General features: G+C 32.2%; 3 protein-coding genes across 4 annotated transcripts; 1 reads left to right on the top strand and 2 right to left on the bottom strand.

Annotated features, from left to right (window-relative positions):
* The first annotated feature begins 7,118 nt into the window (after positions 1–7,118).
* LOC141666574 (neutral ceramidase 2-like) lies at positions 7,119–14,909 on the top strand. Of its 2 annotated transcripts, none has more exons than XM_074472638.1 (10): positions 7,119–7,315; positions 8,253–8,646; positions 8,797–9,005; positions 9,840–10,184; positions 10,975–11,239; positions 11,321–11,591; positions 11,689–11,814; positions 12,268–12,331; positions 13,652–13,821; positions 14,209–14,909. In XM_074472638.1, the coding sequence occupies exons 2-10, from the start codon at positions 8,303–8,305 to the stop codon at positions 14,755–14,757; spliced, it is 2,343 nt and encodes a 780-aa protein (XP_074328739.1). In that variant the 5' UTR covers positions 7,119–7,315; positions 8,253–8,302; the 3' UTR covers positions 14,758–14,909. The 2 variants fall into 2 exon arrangements, with proteins under 2 accessions (XP_074328739.1, XP_074328740.1); XM_074472639.1 differs by lacking the exon at positions 7,119–7,315 and adding an exon at positions 7,959–8,073.
* A 463-nt stretch (positions 14,910–15,372) lies between these two features.
* On the bottom strand, positions 15,373–17,559 carry LOC141666575 (proliferating cell nuclear antigen). Its single transcript, XM_074472640.1, has 4 exons — positions 17,101–17,559; positions 16,149–16,301; positions 15,955–16,052; positions 15,373–15,795 (listed from the first exon to the last, which is right to left on the bottom strand). The coding sequence occupies exons 1-4, from the start codon at positions 17,417–17,419 to the stop codon at positions 15,571–15,573; spliced, it is 795 nt and encodes a 264-aa protein (XP_074328741.1). The 5' UTR covers positions 17,420–17,559; the 3' UTR covers positions 15,373–15,570.
* A 944-nt stretch (positions 17,560–18,503) lies between these two features.
* On the bottom strand, positions 18,504–18,983 carry LOC141665687 (uncharacterized). Its single transcript, XM_074471671.1, has 2 exons — positions 18,699–18,983; positions 18,504–18,608 (listed from the first exon to the last, which is right to left on the bottom strand). The coding sequence occupies exons 1-2, from the start codon at positions 18,981–18,983 to the stop codon at positions 18,504–18,506; spliced, it is 390 nt and encodes a 129-aa protein (XP_074327772.1).
* Positions 18,984–20,662: the final 1,679 nt, after the last annotated feature.

Raw genomic sequence — 20,662 nt, 5'->3', positions numbered from 1 at the left:
AAACAATAAGTAACTACTACGTCCTAATCACTGAGTCCTAATGACCAATGATGGTAAGTACATAAACTAAACAAATACGCCAAGTCCCCGGCAGCGACGCCAAAAACTTGTTAGGGCGAAATCACGCACTAATATTCACGCAAGTATACGCGTTCACAAATAATATAGAATACTTTCTAGTTCGTTCCCACATAGACTCAGACTAAATTATTGTCTAATTAAACTCACTCACCAATGTATGATTACTTCTCAATGTTAAGACACTAACACTTAAGATTGTTGATTAAATATTAACTACAATTAACTACTTAATTAATCACTTACTTAACACTTTAAATTATCAATAATAAAACACTCATGAGATCACAACTTCATTATTACTTCCTTCAATAGCCATTGTTATTACCTTTAGCATGTGACAGTGATGATATTAATCGAATAACACGAAACTGATAAAAGCCAACTTTCATTGTACTAATACCATTCTACCAAGCATCCACAATTAAGATAGAAGTTGAATAGTCATCAATTATGTTGAGTTCCTATATGTCTACAGAAATTGACAACACAACGATTTAAGCACAAGTTATTCCTTTTGATTACATAGGGCAAATAAAACTGTTAGAGTTACCAACTAATCATGCACAACGTACATGAACCTATGCTAGCATGGCAAGTTCTAAATCTCAAGATCCACCGTCGCTTCACAAGAGATTAACACCCTATCTTATATGTTCGTGACGCACATAAGACGAATACGCACAACCAATACTAGATATCATACAATCATCACACACTAAAGTATTAAACAATTAACTAAAGAATTTCATAATAAATCCGTTGCAACCCCATGATCACGATTAGCCCATAATAGCACTTATCGTCATCATGGGTTCATATGAAATCATGATAAACAAACACAAGAAAATAATAACTAAACTAATTATATTAAAATAGAGTACGTCACAAGAGTAAATAAGTTCAAAGTAAGAAAACTAGCATCCAACGTTACAACGAAACAAGAATCACAAGAAAATATGCTTCCTCTTCGTTGCGGTGTGCTAAATCGGTCTTCTTCCTTATCTCCTTCGCTCCTTGCGTAAAAACACAATCTTCTTCAATCCACACTTGTGAAAACGTCTCAAATCTACTTATATAATAGTCCCATAAAACTCAGATTACATAGAAGTGGAAACTAAACAGAAGTAGAAGTCCTGAAATAATATATTTTTTCCCCGACCCTGCGCGGCCGCTCAGCATAGCTGAGCGGGCGCTCAGCATAGCTGAGCGGGCGCTCAGACCTCTACTGGAAAAAATCTGATTTTGCTCTGTTTCTTCGCCGTAATCTGCCCGTTCCTCTCGCAATGGTGAACACATGCCAAGGCTTATTCTTGATGATTCCTCCCCCGAAATACAACTAATATCCTGAAATGCATAAACACTAGAAAAACGCATCAAATACACAAAATACTTGATTTCAAGACACCAATTTAAGCCATTTTAAGACGTTCTAAGTGGTATAAAATGCCATTTATCAAACTCGTACGCAGTTATTCGCCTGTGCGGTTACAGTTTCTTCGATTCAAGCCCGGCCCGAGCCCGATTCGTTCATTAACAGGTCGGTTCAGTGTTACCATTTCGAGTGCCCAACCCGTGTGCGGCCCGGCACGCATGGACCGCACAAGTGGCCAGGTCTAGTCGTCAGGATCTGCATGCATCAGGATATAGACTGTTAGTATGTGACTGCACTTCAGGATAAATCAGAATTTGTTGATTTATACAGTCCCAGCATTTGAGGAGTTTGATATAGTCGGTTCCTGACTTATAGGATCGCATCTGTTAATTAGATATGTATATAAACTAGATAAATCATATTGTAACATATCTTGTAACAGATAGAGATTGATTTAGTAGTTGTGTATAAAATAAACACAGAATAGGTTACCATATTTGGTGAATCACTCGGGTATCATTTGTAATCTAGCAGCTCTTAAGAATATTGTTTTCTTGAGAGAGTTCTGTAACAGTTTATAAGAGATTTAATTAACTATTATTTGATTTATTTGTTTTTACTTTACTTCTTTGATAATGGATTAGTAATTGTATCCAACCCCCTTAAACAATTATTCTATAATGTGTAACATATATATATATATAAATGACCAGAAAGAATAAGATTAAAGTAGGGATGTCAAAAAAATCAGAAAAATTTGATATCAGTTCGAAAAAATTGTATTCATATATGTAATAAAAACAAAGCGGATAATCTTTGTACCTGAATCCAATAATTGCGGATACGGATATAGGCATATTTGTATCCGATATTATTCAGATCCAAAATTAAATATCTATTAAAATATATATTATATATTATATATACTTATATTTTAATCAAATATCTATTATATTAATTTTATGGTGTGTGTCTATGTGTAAATATATATTCATTAATCAATATTTTTATAAAAATTATATATATATATCATTTGAGTTTAATATTTTAGAGATAACAAAATTATATCAAATATAAAATAAAAAATAATTTTTGAAAAGAATAAAATATTCTTAAATCACTTTAACTCTTAACTCAATTTTTAAACATTAATTTTAATTTATTTTTTTATCATAGGTAACCCGGAGTCGCTAACCTTCGGGTGCGCACTGGGTAAACCCTATGGAGTCACACAATAGCCTGCAAATCACGTGAACCAAGGTAAACTGCATTTAAGCGACAGACTCTAGCTCAGGAGGTATAATCATAAATTTTCCTCTCGTGAGATTCGAACATGTGACCAAGAGGATAGTTATCCCCTCTTTAAACTGAGTCAACCCTTGCGGGCCATTAATTTTACTATTTATTATACAATTTTTTTGAATTTTTAAAATAAAATTAAAAAATCTGATCGAAAATCAGATTTGAATCCCAATATTATATGTATTCGGATAGTATTTGTCGGATCCGGATTCGAATGCTCTCCAATATTTTTAAATTCGAATACGAATACAAATATATCGGTATCTGAATTATTCGTTTGACAGCCCTACATCAAAGTGCAATTAAATACACTACATTATAATGTAATTAAGTGCCCGTTCGGGAAATCACATGTATAATTTTTTTGTGGGCTAAAAGCCCAATTCATTTTATCCGAGACTATTTGACAATTTATCAATCTGGCTTTCATTTCATAATTTACGGTCATTAGTTGAAAGTAAGGGTGTAAGTGAGTCCAACTGTTTGTGAGCTATTCAAGTTCGGCTCGTAAAAAAATCGAATTCGGTTCGAAATAATCGAGTCGAGCTCGAGCTTTTTGATTTTTTGACCGAGCTCGAGCTTCAAATTACTCGGCCCGTAAGGTTCACGAGCATTATCGAGTCTCTATTATATTTAAATTTTTTATTATAAATATTTAATATTATTTATATATTTTTTATTTATTAACGAATCGAACTCGAGCCGAACCGATCATATTTCGAGTTTTTGTTAATATTTAGTGTTATTAATTCGAGTTTTTGAGCCGAACTCGTGCCTACCGAACTTTTTACGAGACGATTTTCGAACTTGAAATTAAATGTTCAATCGAACTCAAATTCGAATCCGACTATTTTAATCGAGTTCAAGCCGAGCCTAACAGTATACGACTCGACTCGATTACACCCTAGTTGATAGTTGAAAGTAAGGAGGCTTCTACTTTCCTCCTTCTGACTTATTTTTCAACCTCTTTCTCCCAATTTAATTTTTTGAACTTCAGTTTCTATTTATATGTTAATTTATTCTATTTTACTATATCTTTTTAGTAGTCACCACTCAAGTTGTTTGTGTTTTTCTTTCATTTTACTAACATAAGTTTTTGTGATTTTTTGAAATGTTAGAATAAATTTTTTAACTTTTAGTTTTTTAGAATTTTCGTGCTTTAAAATTAATCTTTTTAATTAGAGTCCATTCCTTAAAATTATTGCAATAAGTGATTTTTGTCATTTTTTTTAATTATAATTTATCAAATACATCCTCAACTTATAAATAAAATGTACAAATTCCTAATAATTTATAAGTAATAATTTACATATTATTTATACGAAACTTTTTAATTTTAAAGGGTTTGTCTATTTTGTACTCATGAGCACATGCTTATCTGCATTTTGATTGATGTGCTTGTTGTGAATGCAGTGAGCTCCATCATTATAAAAAAGTATAAATCAATCAAAACAAACTAAATATATAGAATTTTATGCTTAGCACGTGATTATGGGCATACCACCGAAAAACCCGAATTTTAAATTATAACAGGAGGATCACATTAGAGCATCTCCAATACTTATTAGCTAAAATGATTGGCTAAATAGTGTGAAATACTGATTATCTAAAATTTACTGAATCTGTAAGAAATTTCCCTACAATGGAGTTGGCTATAATGAATATCTATATTTCGAAAATAGTATGTTATCATTATTTCAAGTTGTTATAAATAGAATATTATATTTTGATATGGTAACATATGATGTGTCATTCGGCTACAGGTCGGTAGAGATTCAACAAATATGACCAACGTCAGGAGGTTGACTATAATTTTAGCCAACAGGAATGTATCATTGGAGTGCATACTTTTATATAAAATTTTTATAATTGATATTTATGAAATGCACCTATATTTTTAACTAAGGGTTTGTTAGCATTGGAGATGCTCTTAGTTGTTGGGCATTTGGTATTTTATTTTACGATAGTGTTACCCCACTGGCAGGGCACACAATTATACTAGTTCGGAAAGAGGCCGTGTCCCGTGTTTGTATTCTTCCACCGACTTCGCAGCAATGATTACCCTGTTCTGTTTCACATTATACTAATATGTTTAAAACCTTATTAATAGTTAGTTTTTTATTTATATTTTAATAAAATTCTTCTTATTATAAATATATACTTAATATAGATTTAATGAAATTTAATATTGTATATATATATATATGTAATAAGATACAATTTCAATCTATTTTAAAAATAAAATGAGAATTTAAGTTTTATATAGAATAATATATTGAAACTAAATTATAATTTATTTAAGTATATTTAATATCTAATTAAATCATTAAAATAAAACATGTTTAATATGTTAACTAATAAATATATTATCGACAGGATCAAATCTGAGACTACATAATAATTTTAAAAATATTGGTTAACATATGTTATTGGTAGAATTTGAACCCAATACCTTATTTGAAGCAATTTTAAATTTAAATCTAACGATTTTCATTAACTTAATTTGAAAAATCTATTTGTTGTAAAAAAATATATAAACAAAAATTAGGGTTAATCTGATTCTTCGAAATAAGAGAATATGTAGACACATTAGGATCTGTTGCTGCTCAAATCGAATCACGCCACAAATACACATTATATCCTTGTTCGGTTACTATAAATTAGTACAATATAATATAAATATTGATAATATCATTTTGAGAATGAATAATAAGGTGTGAGAGAAAGTCTTTAATATAATATTAATTAATATCAATACTCGTACCGTTAGTATTGTTCGATTGAACATAATAAATATAATCGATACTAATATTCATATTGTTAACATATATTTATATTAAGTAAATGAGAATGGGATGACTCAAATCCGAGAACACTTCATAATCGAATTTTGATATCATGTCAAATAATTGATCGCTCAAAAATTTTAAGTTGTTACGGTCAAATAAGGGGTCTGTCAGTAACCTAGCACGAGAAAGATTGGACCAAATTTTACATTATTTCACATCTATCAAAATTTGAACAGGATACACCAAAGTTATGGTACATTTAATAAATTAATATTTTTGGAACCGGAGAAAATTATTAATAATATTTTAGTTGGATCATTAGAAATTTGGAGATTTATTAATGATTTTATCTAGTATGTGCACATGAGCATAGTTTAAATACTAAATTTTATACAGTTTTGAAAATTTAATTATTATAATTATTGAAGATTTTTATACATACAAGAGTCTATCATTATTATTATTAATGGGAAAGAATCAATCACATTTTAACACATAATTTTGAGAGAAATGAACCAAAATGTCATTATTTCGGTAACAAATGTCCAAAATGTCATTTTTAAAAATTATGAGCCAAAATTTCAATTTATAACGAGTTATGGTGTGGCATTTTGAACATAGGTTAACATGCATTTTGGTTTGTTCCTTTTTTTTAACATATACCCCACGCTACATGATGTAGCGTTAATGTTTTGACTCTTTTTTTGTTATTATTTTTAAATTTTTATTATGTGTTATTTTCGGGCGGAAACATTGTTTAATGTTACGTTTAAATTAATAATATTTAATTTAATAATTTATTATAATTTAACAATTTTTAATTTTTTAGGGTTCAATAATTCACATTTGATTTTTAGAAATATTAAAAAATTGAATAAAAGACAAATCTAATTTAACAATTTTTAACAGTTTAGAGTTCTCACATCCTCCTTTGGAGTTTAGAAATATTAAAAAAACGTACAACGCTTTAGCCCTAAACCCTAATTTAATTTGGGGTTTAGGACTGTTAGGTCCTGAACCCTAGGAACCAAAATGTAAATTCTAAAATAAACAGTTTTAAAATTTAAGGTTGTAATCTAATTTTATAATTTTTTATATTTTAGGGTTAACCAATTCTCTTTTGAGATTTAGAAACAATTTTAAAATAAATTTTTATTTATTTTAGTATTTAATATATTTTTTTATTTGATTTAAAAATATTTTTTAATATGTGTAGAACGCTAAATGAAATATTATTTTGATGCTAAAACGCTACATGAAGTTACGATTTTGAACAAAACGATGCGCGACTTAACGTTTACAAAAGAAGGAAATTATAAATTATAAAAAAAAAAGAGAAGGCAAAACGTGCCTTTATTCCACGTTTACATGTTTAAAATTAAAAAAAAATGAGATGGTACAAACCGTGAGGCGATCTGGCCTTTTAATTAACATATTATTTTGATTCGTGTAAATAGGTAATATTTTGGATAATAATTTCCAAAAATAATATTTTAAATTATTTTTTACCTAAAGTGATATTTAGGGTCGGGCCGAAGACTAAATACTAACAGGCCGAGCCCCGCCACACTATAGGATCCAAAATTGATTACATCTCTCTCCTATTTTAGTCTTTGCTTCTCCTCACCGCAACAGAACACAACAGAACAGAACGTTCATCCCCCTCCATCTCTCTCCTGCTGCTATTTATATACATTTAATACTCCTATCTACTACGCTACATCATATACACCATCCTCTCTCTCTCTGCGAGATCACTTCTCATATACAGGTACACAATTTCTTCGGTTCTATCTTTTATTTAACTCTGATGTATTTGTATTACTTGTCATTTACTTTTTATATTCAGTTCCGTATTTCATTCTATACTTTTTTCCTTATATTTAACCTTGTTAGATAGTAATCTTAATTTTTTTTGTTTAAACTTGTTCGAACTCAATTATTTATATGTGATTTATATTGCTTAAAACAGATGTTTAGCTTGTGTAAGTAATTCATTTGTTTCCTTTTCTGGATTAGATTCTTAGATTACGCTGATTTAGCAAACACATCAAGTAATTATTCTACTTGTATATTATATTTGATTGCAAATGTTAAATTGACTACTTAAATAAAGCTTCTTCTTTCTTTTTCCTTTTTTTATAAAAAAAAGGCTCTGATATCTTTGTACATACACTTCATGTGAACAACTTTGTCATCTAAAAAGATTACAAGGCCTACAACTCTGCATTCTTCAAATTTTATATTTATGAAAATGTAAAAATTATTTTTTAAAAAATTAGGGGTCATGAAAAACATTAAAACGAAAAGCTATTTATGCGGTTATTTCTTAATATTATAATGCTAGACCTGTTTCAAAATCATTATTTTCATTTTCTTGCAAGTAACTCTTTATTATGGTAAAGCTTATAAGATTAATTTAGTAAATTTCGTAAATGGGGGGAAGCTAGTTACATTAGAGTAGATTGCTTAAACTTGTGATACTCTTTCAGTATGGTGATTGAAGGGTGTACTGGATCAATTGTAGTGGTTAGTAATTTACATTAACTTGTATAGTTGAAGTTTACTCATCTCAGTTAACTCGTGTTTAATAATATGAATATTTAACTTGTGTAACAATATACATGTATGAACAATATAAATATAGTGCTGTGTGTGATCTTTGTTTTGTACTATTAAGTATATGACAAACTTTATTATGTGTGAAGGAGAATGCAAAGAATCGACTGATCTGCAATATTTTCAATTGGAGGACTTGATGAAGTCGGTTTTTAATTTTGGCGTCAATGTCCGGGAAGCATCTGCAGGCCTTCTACTATGGATTGCTCTGTTACTTCTGCTGCAAAATGGTAAAGGAGTGGTGTCTGATTCGAATTACCTGATTGGACTTGGAAGCTATGACATTACAGGGCCTGCTGCAGATGTGAACATGATGGGTTATGCTAACACAGAACAGATTGCATCTGGTGTTCACTTCAGGTTGCGAGCTCGCACATTTATCACAGCTGAGCCGGAGGGTAACCGGGTTGTATTTGTAAATCTGGATGCCTGCATGGCATCGCAAATTGTAACAATTAAAGTTATTGAGAGATTAAAGGCAAGGTAATACGGCTGTACTAAATCATACTTTTTGTGAAGTTGCTTTAGTGCATTTTTAGTTTTGATGCATAAATAGTTTTATGTTCGAAGATGTTTGCATATTCGTCATGTTACATGTATTGCTTGTGAAGCGGAACCTTGTTTCTTCTGCAGGTATGGAGACCTATACACCGAAAAAAATGTTGCTATTAGTGGCATTCACACCCATGCTGGCCCTGGGGGTTATCTTCAATATGTCGTTTATATTGTGACATCTCTAGGATTTGTTCGCGAGTCTTTCGATGTTATTGTCAACGGGATTGAGCAAAGCATCATCCGAGCACATGAAAATCTTCGTCCTGGATCAATCTTTGTTAATAAAGGTGCCTTGTGCTCGAATTTTTTTAATATTTTGCATTACCTACAGTAAGAGTAAGTTTTTGTTCTCGTAGAGGCAGAGCCGTGGTTTTTATGTAGGCACGCCGCACGCCTAATTTTTCCTGAAACTATTATAATATATTTAAAATTATTGGGAAGGGACGCACCATGTGGACAATTGAGAGCAACAAATCTGTTTTTATTAATAGTTTCCATTTTATTAAGAGATGTTCCTCCTGACGAGTTATAGCATAAAGTGCTGAAACAAACTACCCCAACTTTATGTGCAGAGCTTAAATCCATAACAAAATATCGAACACTTCTTCGCAACAAACGTATGATAATAAACACTGAAGAACAATAGTCTTTAGTTTATAATTGCAATATAATCACTTTCAATATGTAAAACTACTTAAAACACTTGTGGACTTCTATAGCAGCACTATATTAAACTCATCTACCTATATTAAATGTGGATTTTTAATTTATCCATTTAGGCAATCAGAAACCTTGCGTTTCTGACTATTGACAGCTTCTTGTAGATACAAACAGATAATTCCTTCTTCCTTGAAAGATTTATTTTTGTTAATTATATTCCCGAGTTCCTAATATTATAATGTATATATATAAATTAGTGATTCTGGTGTTTCTTAATTTGGTCAGTTCATTTATGATTTTCTAGCTTTATCATACATTCATAGCAGCATGAGTAGATAAAGGTGTCCTTAAATTATTATTTTTATTTATTATTATTAGCACACTCACTTGTTCTATGTTAAATTTGAAGTTCTGTCTGATTCTTAAATATCATTGCCATATCATATTCATGTAAATGACAGGAGAGATTGTGGATGCTGGCGTGAACCGCAGTCCTAGTGCTTATCTGAACAATCCTGCAGCAGAACGTAATAAATACAAATATGATGGTGATAAGGAAATGACACTTTTGAAATTCATAGATGAGGAATGGGGTCCAGTGGGTAGCTTTAACTGGTTTGCCACTCATGGGACTTCAATGAGCCGTACAAATGGATTGATAAGTGGAGACAACAAAGGAGCTGCTGCACGATTCATGGAAGATTGGTTTGATAAAAAAGGTGACAGAAATAAACATCTTGAGAAATTTGAAGCTAGTGAAATCCCCCGAAGAGTTTCAAACATAATTCCTGGGGCTCGCGAGACTCGTAAGTTATACGAAATTTACATAAGATTCATAATTGACTCAATAAGTCTAGTTTGCATCAATTTGAATAGAGTGCAGCATCAAATAACACCGATACCAACATCATATATTGTTATAGCTAATTTAATTATTCTGTGCTAGTATAGCTCTATTAAATTTGGTTTTTATGGCCCTTTACTATTGTATGTCTGCTAGTGCTAGTCACCGTCTGAACCTTCTGAATTCATATATATGCACTAATATGGTGAAATGAGAAGAGGGTATGAAGAATAAGCCTTACTATCTTTGTTTTTTTTTGTTGCTAAATCACCACCAACTACTACAAATCATATTATTGGTTGTAAAGACCCTACATGTTTGGTTATTTGCTTAACATACTACTACAAACTTTTACTCTTGTACCTGTTGTGTAATTTTTGAATCCCGGGTCAACACTGTTCGACCTGTTCACAGTTCATGGTCCAAGCTGAATGCCGCATTCCTTCGAGGGATTAGGGGAACCAGTAGATGAATTGAATTTGTTCTGTTAGTTGCTATATTGGATAAGTACAGGATCCAAGTACAATTACATGGTATGACGTTCTACATTACTTTGACGAACTTTTGACATCAAACTTTGGTGAAGGGAAATATTGTTTGCGTCTAGATTGTAAACAGTACCAACATGTGCATAAGATGACATTCATATTTTGCCATAGGTTTCAAGGATATGAATCAACTATTGTTCATATAAAATAAATTAAAACTTAGCTTTCTTCACTTGCTACTATAACATTAACTTCTGAATGCAGACCATGAATTACTGGAACTTGCTGCATCCTTCCGGTCCCCTTCCGGTAAACTAGCAACCAAGATCTTGAGTGTTGCAAATCGTGTTAGGTCTGCCCTTAGGCAGGTCAACAAGCCTAGATTTGTATCTGCATTTTGTCAGTCCAATTGCGGTGATGTCAGTCCAAATGTACTTGGTGCATTCTGCACTGACACTGGGCTACCTTGTGATTTCAATCAAAGTACTTGTGGTGGGAAAAATGAGCTATGTTATGGACGTGGACCGGGGTACACGTAGTCCTGTGTGTTCAGTTTTTTATGTGAAGTACGCACTTCTAATATTGATGTTTATGCTTGTTTTATCGACAGCTACCCTGATGAATTTGAAAGTACACGTATTATTGGAGACAGACAATTTCAAAAAGCCGTGGATCTTTTCAGCAGAGCATCAGAGCAGTTAAAAGGCAAGGTTGATTATCGGCATGCTTATCTGAACTTCTCAAATCTTGAGGTAACCCTTCCTAAACAAGGAGGTGGTAGTGAGGTGGTTAAGACATGTCCCGCTGCCATGGGTTTTGCATTTGCTGCTGGTACAACTGATGGACCTGGAGCATTTGATTTTAAGCAAGGAGATGACAAGGTAAATTGGATGATGGATTTGCGGTTGATATATTATGCGACTATATATGGCACAACTTTGTCCTCTCATTCTTATTCTAGCTCATCACATCCTGTAGGGGAATGCATTTTGGAGATTGGTTCGCAACTTGCTCAAAACACCATCAGCTGAGCAAGTTGATTGTCAACATCCGAAGCCTATCTTGCTTGATACTGGTGAAATGAAGCAACCATATGACTGGGCCGTAAGTTCCAATTTTACAGACATTTTAATTTGAATTATCTGTGATAAGTGTATATTAAATATTATGTGACTCGTTAAGGTTACTTGTGTAGATCTCCCTCTGCTCTTAAATCTACTATTATATTCTGGAGTTTCCAGGTTCTGAGCTTAGGAACTGGTTCTCAGTATTTTCCTTTTAGAAAATTTTGGTGCTTGATTTTCTGTATGACGGTGTGCTGTTAGGGTTAGCTAAGTTGTTTACTATATTGTTACAGCGTTATAACTCCTGGCGTCTCTTTTCTAGCCAGCTCATCTGTGTCTTCTCTTGTCCTATCCCCAGTACTGAATTTTTATTTCCCGAAGATTCGGCTATATTCTGCATAGACAGGAAACAGTGTCATCCTTAGTAAGATGTAACAAAATATGCTCATTCTTTTAGCAAGTACATGACATAACTATTCTTTTTATAATGCAGCCTTCAATTCTTCCAATTCAGATGATAAGGATAGGACAGTTGGTCATTCTCAGTGTACCTGGAGGTAGTAGCTCTGCTTTTTTGTTGTCATTATTTATTTTAATTCTTAATGCTTATAAGATATTTTGTGTTCTTAATTTCTTGGATAGCTGGTAAAGCTGCCTTGCTATCCTATTATGTTGAATCTTTAACTTATAAAGCATCCTCAAATTATGACAAGGTATAATATGCATGTTTTTTTGTGTGTTCTTCAAAAGTGGTAGGTTTTAGATGAGTCATCCCCTTTAAGTGTTGAATGTTGATCTGCATATCCAGGTGTAGTCAAGACTCAAGTCTTCATACTAACATTATCAAGGAAAATCACTTGATTGAAAATGTTGCAGATACCCACATTTCTGGATTCAGGGCAGCAAACCAGCTTTTAGACTACATGCTTTGATAAATAAAATAAAAGTTGAAGCAAATTCTTACCCAAAAAAAAAAGGAAGTTTGCGAGAATAAATAACATGAATACACTTTTAGTTAAAAATTTAGGAATTTTTTTTACAAGAATAACGCCATTAACTTAGAAAAAAATTCAAAAAACAGATAACACAAATCCTCTTTGTTATTTATAGCTTCAAATGTTTCTGAGTAGCTCATTCTTTAACCACTAGTTATTGAACTCTATTGTGATGTATCTTAGTTCAAGTTCGGTAGCAATTTGCTGCACCATTATGCAGTTTCAGTCCTCCAGGTGTAGGCTGTATGCCGGTAATCAATTAGAATAACTCCTAAACAAACACTTTGAAAACAACAAACAGTTCAATAGAATTGAAACATATGCTTTCTGGTTTTAACTGCTTTACACCACAGTCTTGCCGACAGGACATCATTCCATTGTTTGTTGCAAGACATGTTCACTTTTGCTTCTTCTTTTTCTTTTTTTGTTCTTGGATAAGTAACATGTTCACCTTCTAATTAGATTGATGACAAGTTCATCATTTTTTTCTTTTAGATAATTGGTATATGTTTAAGTAATAGCTGCAAAGAGGGGGGGATGAGAAAACTTGGGTTTTCTATGATTTCATCTAAAATGTATAATGGTAACTTAATTCCATGAGAATCATGATCTAGCATTAGTTAAACCGAATTCATATGATGGAGGTCCTCGGATCTAGATAACCGGCTCTTTTGATATGAATGGTGACATGTACACAATGCTATTTATTTCATGCAAGGAACATTACAATGTTATTTGACTTGTTTCATGCGCACCACATCTTTATGTTGTTATGATTCTATTTTCATATTTGTGTATTGAGGTTTAGAAAGTGTTTAAATGAGGATTAGAACGTATCGCATGGTCTATATGTCACCTTTATTATTCTTGGTCTCATAACAGAGTTCACGACGATGGCTGGAAGACGTCTCCGTGATGCTGTAAAATCAGTGCTTACTAGTGGAGGAACTAAAGAATTTAACAGCAATATTCACGTTGTGATAGCTGGGCTGACTAATACGTATTCCCAGTACGTGACTACCTCTGAGGAGTACCAGATACAGAGATATGAGGTCAGTTTGAGCACCCTTCTTACCAAATAATACAGAGCCTTGTTGCATATACTCACCCCCCAATTGAGAATCAGCCAATTACTATACTATACAAGTTGCTTCTTTTTTGCTATACGCAGTGTCCAAAAATACAACTTACGATCATATAGGTCCTTATGAACACTTCTCGCATTACTGTGAACATGACTTGGCCAAATTGAGAATCCACCAATTGGCAATTACTACAATCTAGCATTAGTTTATATATTAATATACAAAATATGCATGGATGTATCTATGCAGTAAGTATATTTGTGAACTTAAGGTATAGTAGTGACCGAAAACACTAAATAATTCTATCAAGTAAACTTTAATGTTGTTTTGTCTAATCTAAATGGTGCTCCACAGGGTGCATCCACGCTGTATGGTCCGCATACACTCAGTGCCTACATTCAGGAATTCAAGAAGCTAGCTAAAGCTCTCATTAGTGGCACACCTGTTGAACCTGGTCCGCAACCCCCTGATCTCCTGGACAGACAAATCAGCTTACTAACACCAGTGGTAGTAGACTCGACTCCTATTGGTGTAAACTTTGGAGATGTAAGTAGTGATGTGCCTAAGAACTCCACCTTCAAAAGGGGTGGAACCGTTACAGTGACTTTCTGGTCAGCTTGTCCCAGAAATGACCTTATGACTGAAGGTACATTTGCCCTCGTGGAAATACTACATGGGAAAGACTTGTGGGATCCAGTTTATGATGATGATGACTTCTGCCTCCGGTTTAAATGGTCAAGGCCTTCCAAACTTAGCGCCAGAAGTCATGCAACCATAGAATGGAGAATCCCGGAGTCTGCTGCTACCGGCGTATATAGAATACGACACTTTGGTGCTTCAAAATCACTTTTTGGATCAATTCGACATTTCACAGGGTCCTCTAGTGCTTTCCTTGTTACATGAAGTGGTATTTAATAGTTTATGCAAGTGTCATCACTTGTAAAGGTAAATTATATAGTTGTCCTCGTGTATTTGAGACTTGATTTTCCCAAAATCTGATTCTTATTACGAAACCTCACTTGAAATGATCAAAACTGTCAACCGTTGTCTTGGTAGTATTAGCAGATACCTCAATCCTCTCACGCTCTTGGTATAAGAGGTTGACTGGAGACGTCAGTTTGCTACAAACAATAGCTTGTAATTTCATTACTCGCACTCAGTTTAAAAATACTGTGAATGCTAGTTTTCCTTGTTAACCCTACAAACCTTTCAAACAAACGAAAAAATAAATCAATTTTTGGAGGCTTTCTATATCACTCGTCAGGTTAGTTTTTCATCACAATTTTGTATGTGGTTAACGAAGAGTTTATGTCTTTATAATTTATACGTTATACTATGAAAGTACAAGGTTATTAGTTTTGTCAAAAAATGAAGCAGGAACTAGGAAGAAGCTTTCATATTCTTAATTTTAGATAACTATTTTCTGTTATAAAACAAGAAATTTTGATTTCTTCTTCGATTTTGAAAGTGGAAAGACAAAAATAAACACAACCTTGTCTGCTCGAACATAGAAACAGATAGAACGAAAGATAAGAATCCCACTCATCATGTCTTCACTTGTAAAGTTAAGAACACATAACCAAATAAAATATCTTGTTTTAGAAATCAAGAAGCTACATTAAACTAAGCAATACTGTGTGAAACAACACATAGTTTGCAGTCTTCAGCATACACAAACATCTAGTCATGAAATGATAATAATTGCCTTGTAGCATTTTATGGCTTGCTTTCATCTTCATCCTCTTCAATTTTGGGGGCCAAGTAGAACCTTATGTAACCCATTTCAGCAATTTTGTACTCTACCACAACAGGAAGCTCCGAAGATAAGCTGATGGTAACAGTGCTTGACAAGGGGCTTGCCTTTGTAAAAGAATTCATGTACCTCAATGCAAATGTCAACGAGACTGGTTCATTCATCTCTATAACTGTGGCCTCCTCTGGCTGTAAATCACAAAAAGGACGAGATCCACAGTTTTTAGCAGAACATGAAATATAACTCTTACAAGTTCTATAACAGAATTATTCAAATAAGCAGGGCATTAGCTAAAAACCAATGATACATATTTAAAACATAGTATATTACTAATACAAAACAATGACCTTATCCACTGTTGTATTCTGCCTGCAGACGATATTTGCTGTGCCAATGTCACCTCTTGTTGAGAACTTTACACCTTCTTTGGTAACAGATATAACAACTTCAATAACAAACAAACAGTGGGTAGAATCAATATCTTGGAAGACAACAAAAACAAACCAAAAAGAAAAACAAGAACCAGAACAAAAAGTTGTACCTGTATCACCGATGCTACTAAGATCTTTACAGATCCTAGCAAACTCAGCTGAGGGCATCCGCACTATAGCATGGTACTCAGCTTCTGGTATTCCAAGATGTTCACTATCAATGTCCATGAGTTTCATCTCAAAGTCTGCAATCTTATCTTGTGCTGTGGTACCACCAGAATAAGATTAGCAAGAAACACAAACAATCAACATTAGCAAACCAGATTATGTATCACACCACAGACATTTCAATCAAACACACCAGATTGCTTATTCACCACCCCTTTTAAACCTTCATCAATACAACTAGTTCACAAGTTACAAATACTTCCACAATATTTGAAGATCTAAAGTAAGAAAAACAAATACAACACATACACATAAACATATAAATGGCTAAATAAACCAACTTGTATCCACACAACACTGCCATTTCTTTCCGTTAATACAACATTCCCAATTCCTGATTCTTTTGACCTTGTACAACAAACTTCTACTCGCATCTTAAACAAAACTTCATCTCTTAACTATATTCATCGAAAAAACAAATTTGACCAAAAAATTACTTGATTGCAAACAAATCATGTCCTTTACCTTACAACCTAATTCTCCATCCTTAAAATTCATCACTAATACTTGTTACATCCTGCCCTGTCCACCCCAAATCTCAAACCTACGATACAAAGAAACACAAAAATCCACCCATCACTCCACGCAACATCCCAAAATCTCAATCTTAAAACAACCCCGCCTAATTCTACCGCTGTCACCACATAAAATTCCTACAACACCGAAATGGCTTAAAATAACAAAACCCTAATTCCCCCTTTTTAAAATCACTAAAGCCTGAACCCAAGCAATTTCACCAACACATGAAAATTAAAAAAAAATCAATTAACCGAAGTTGAAGGCAACAAGAAATAAAAAAAATAAGAAAAAGAGGGAAATGGTGAGGTGACATACTGGGAGATTCAAACATGAAAGTAACAGTATCACTGCCATCATCAGCTTTAATAGTAATAATATCATCATTCCCAGCACACTTCAACATCTTGGCCATATTACCCAGATTCATCCCCATGGATAAGTTCCTATCACATCGATAGTGCTCGAAACCTTCGGATCGAAGCAGAAGAGCCACAAGTGCCACGTGGCTGGAATCCATGGCTTGCAGAGAGAATCCGGTGGCCGAGCAGTCAAAGTTGGCGTCGTTAACCAGATCCTTGATAGAATCCATAACCTTTTTCAGGAGACTGCCTTGAACAAGACGGAGTTCCAACATTTTTAGGGTTTTGGAAATTAGGGTTTTCAAGAGAGAGTGTAGGTGGGTTGTGTTTATGTTGTGTCTCTCTGTGTGTGTATGTATATGTAGGTGGAAATTAGGGGAAACTGTGCGAGGGAAGTTAGTGGCGGGATTTTTTGGAAATTATTATTGCCAAATTTCTACCTTTTTGGCGCCTCATTAGTTTCGGGAACATCCAACGTCAAAACATCCGATCAGACCAGGAATAAAACTTTCTTATCAAATAATCAGAGTCGCGAAATTCAAATATTAAAAATATATACTCCATAAATTCTTATATTCGAATCTCGTCAATAACAAACATTTATATTATTATTTATAATGATACTTATAAGTTCTCAAATTTGAATCCCGTTAATAACAAATATTTATATTATTATTTATAAAAATACACATAAGTTTTCATGTTCGAATCTAATCAACAAACAAGATTTATATTATAAAATTATTATTTTTGAATAAAATCTAATCAATCATATACTATTTATACTATTTGAAGTTAACTTAAAATTATACAAAAAAAATATTATAATTATACAATCATTATTTAGTATTTAATTATTTATATAAACTTTTAATAAAATTATATAAAATAAAAATATATAAATATTATTAAGACCGTGCATCGGAACTCCAGAATTGAATTGTTATTTTTTTCTAAAACAGTACAAAAACTTTAAGACCGTACATCACATAAGTAGTAATATCCTAGAATATCAAGTTACATGTAAATATATAACTATTATTAAGACCGTACATCACATAAGTCGGGTGTCAAATCACTCTACTTTAATCGGGTGTCAAAAATATATAAATATTATTAAGACCGTACATCACATAAGTAGTAATATCCTAGAATATCAAGTACAAAAACTTATTAACTTTTTTAATTAGATAAAATGAATTATAACAATTATGTAAAAAAGACCACTAAACACATTACCTTGGGGAACTTTTAAACAATTCTTTCTAGAAAGTGCATCCGGGAGTACTCTATTATCATGTGCTGAAACTTCCCAACCAGGTACAATATAGGTAAATTGCATGTTACGAGAGCACGGTACTAAGACATTAGTGGTGAGTTATCCTTTTCTGTTCCTGATCTAGCTTTGTCTTTATCACCAACCCGAACTTTTATATGAGTTCCATCTAATGCACCTAAGCAATTCTGCGTACTCATAAAAAAACATTTATATAAATTTACAAATTTGCACAAAAAAATCAAAACTAAAAGTACATTATTATTTCATTTATTTACCTGAAACCGCATCCATCTCTCATCTTGGAAATCATTTGTCACCGGTTGGGGCTTTTTTAGTAAAAGATGATTACATCTAATAATAGCCCGTAGTACAGAATTAAAATATGTTGATACCGGCTCACCACTTCTTCTAAAATGCAGAACCCTTCGATTTTTTGTATCATGAGCAAGTACATACAAAAGTATTGCAACCATTTCCTCCAAACTTGAATTCTTACTCCCACACAGTCCTCCAACATCTCTAAGCATCTCACATAACTTATAGAAACATGCTCTATCCATTCTCAAACTACTTATGTCAAATCATATACTATTTTATTTTGATAAAACAAAAGTAGAGTGATTTGACGCCCGACTAAAATTTTAATCATATTCCTGTATTAGTCAAATTCAAGGGGCAACTTTAAGATCATTTTATTTGTACTTGAGCAAATTATTTTAGAGTTTAGTAGAGTCAAACTTAAAGATATCCAAATATACCGACTCCACTGTACACGTTAAATATTTCATTTGTTAAAATCCTCCTCATACTCAAGTGTACACGTTCAATATTTCTTTTGTTAAAATTCTCCGACTCTCCTTCTCTCCTCACTTCATTCTTTATTAATACTACTTTTACAACCCGTGCGATATCCGGATCTTCATTAATATTTTTATATTATTTAAAATTATAAATATTGTAATTACCTTATTAGTATATTTATAAATATAATATAAATATTTGTTATCAGTGAAATTCGAACCTAATCTTGGGTAGTATATAAACAATAATATAATTATTTACTATAATATAATTATTTACTGTTGATGAGATTCGGACTTGGGAGGTTTAGTATTTTATAAATAATAATATAAATATTAATTGTTGGCGAGGTTCGAACCTGGGAGTTTGACTAGTGTATATTCTTTTAGTATTTGAATCTAACGGTCCTGATCACTTGATTAAAAAGATACAACGATCATAGGTGAAGATAACCAAACCAAACAAAAAAAGACATACCAAATTATACCTCATTCTGGTTATTATAATATATACTAACTAACAGCCCGTGCGATGCACATGTCTTGGTTAATATTAAAATAATTTTTATTTTTCTAATTATGTAATTATAATTTCATTGTATATAATTTCAAGTTGGATTTAAGTTGTAGTTTGATTAACCCCTCATTTCGGTTATCTCTTTCCATCACGATCGTCGGATTTTTTCATCAAATAATCAGAGCCGTTAGGTCCAAATACAAAAAAATATACTCCACAAATTCTTAGGTACGAATCACGTCAACAACAAATATTTATATGATTATTTATAAAGATACATATAGGTTCTCAGGTTCGAATCTCGTTAAAAACAAACATTTGTATTATTATTTATAAAGATACATATAAATTTTCAGGTTCGAATCTCAAAAACAACGAATATTTACATTATTATTTATGAATAAGATCTCATCAATCATATAATATTTATACTATTTGAACTTAACTTTAAATTATACACAATGAATAAAATCAGTAGTTAGTATTTAATTATTTATATATAGTTTTAATAAAATTATATAAAATAAAAATAAAAATATAAAAATATTAACTAAGACACGTGCATCGCACAGGCCGTAAGCTAGTATACCAGACCCTCACGCCACATCGAAGCACACCGTAAAATGCGGTTTTAAATTTTCGTTGTGGGGTTTGTGTTAAGAATTTATGCAGATCATGTTGTGCGGTGCAATTTTATTATATTTTTGTTACATATTATTGAATATTAAATTATACAATTTTATTAACATATAAATTTTGGTAACATGATAGTTGATATATAACAAATAAAAAGAAATTTGGTGTTAAGATGAAGGTAGTTGAAATACAATATCAACTATAAATTTTACAATTTAATATAATTTTTAGTTTGATATTTTTAGACCGCACCAAACCGCAATTGTGTCGTATGGTTTATGCAATT

Source organism: Apium graveolens, chromosome 6 (assembly GCF_009905375.1).
Source record: "Apium graveolens cultivar Ventura chromosome 6, ASM990537v1, whole genome shotgun sequence".
In the NCBI taxonomy this organism is placed as follows: Eukaryota; Viridiplantae; Streptophyta; class Magnoliopsida; order Apiales; family Apiaceae; genus Apium; species Apium graveolens.
The sequence above is the reverse complement of the archived record's forward strand: the minus strand, read 5'-3'. Positions and strand labels throughout refer to the sequence as shown.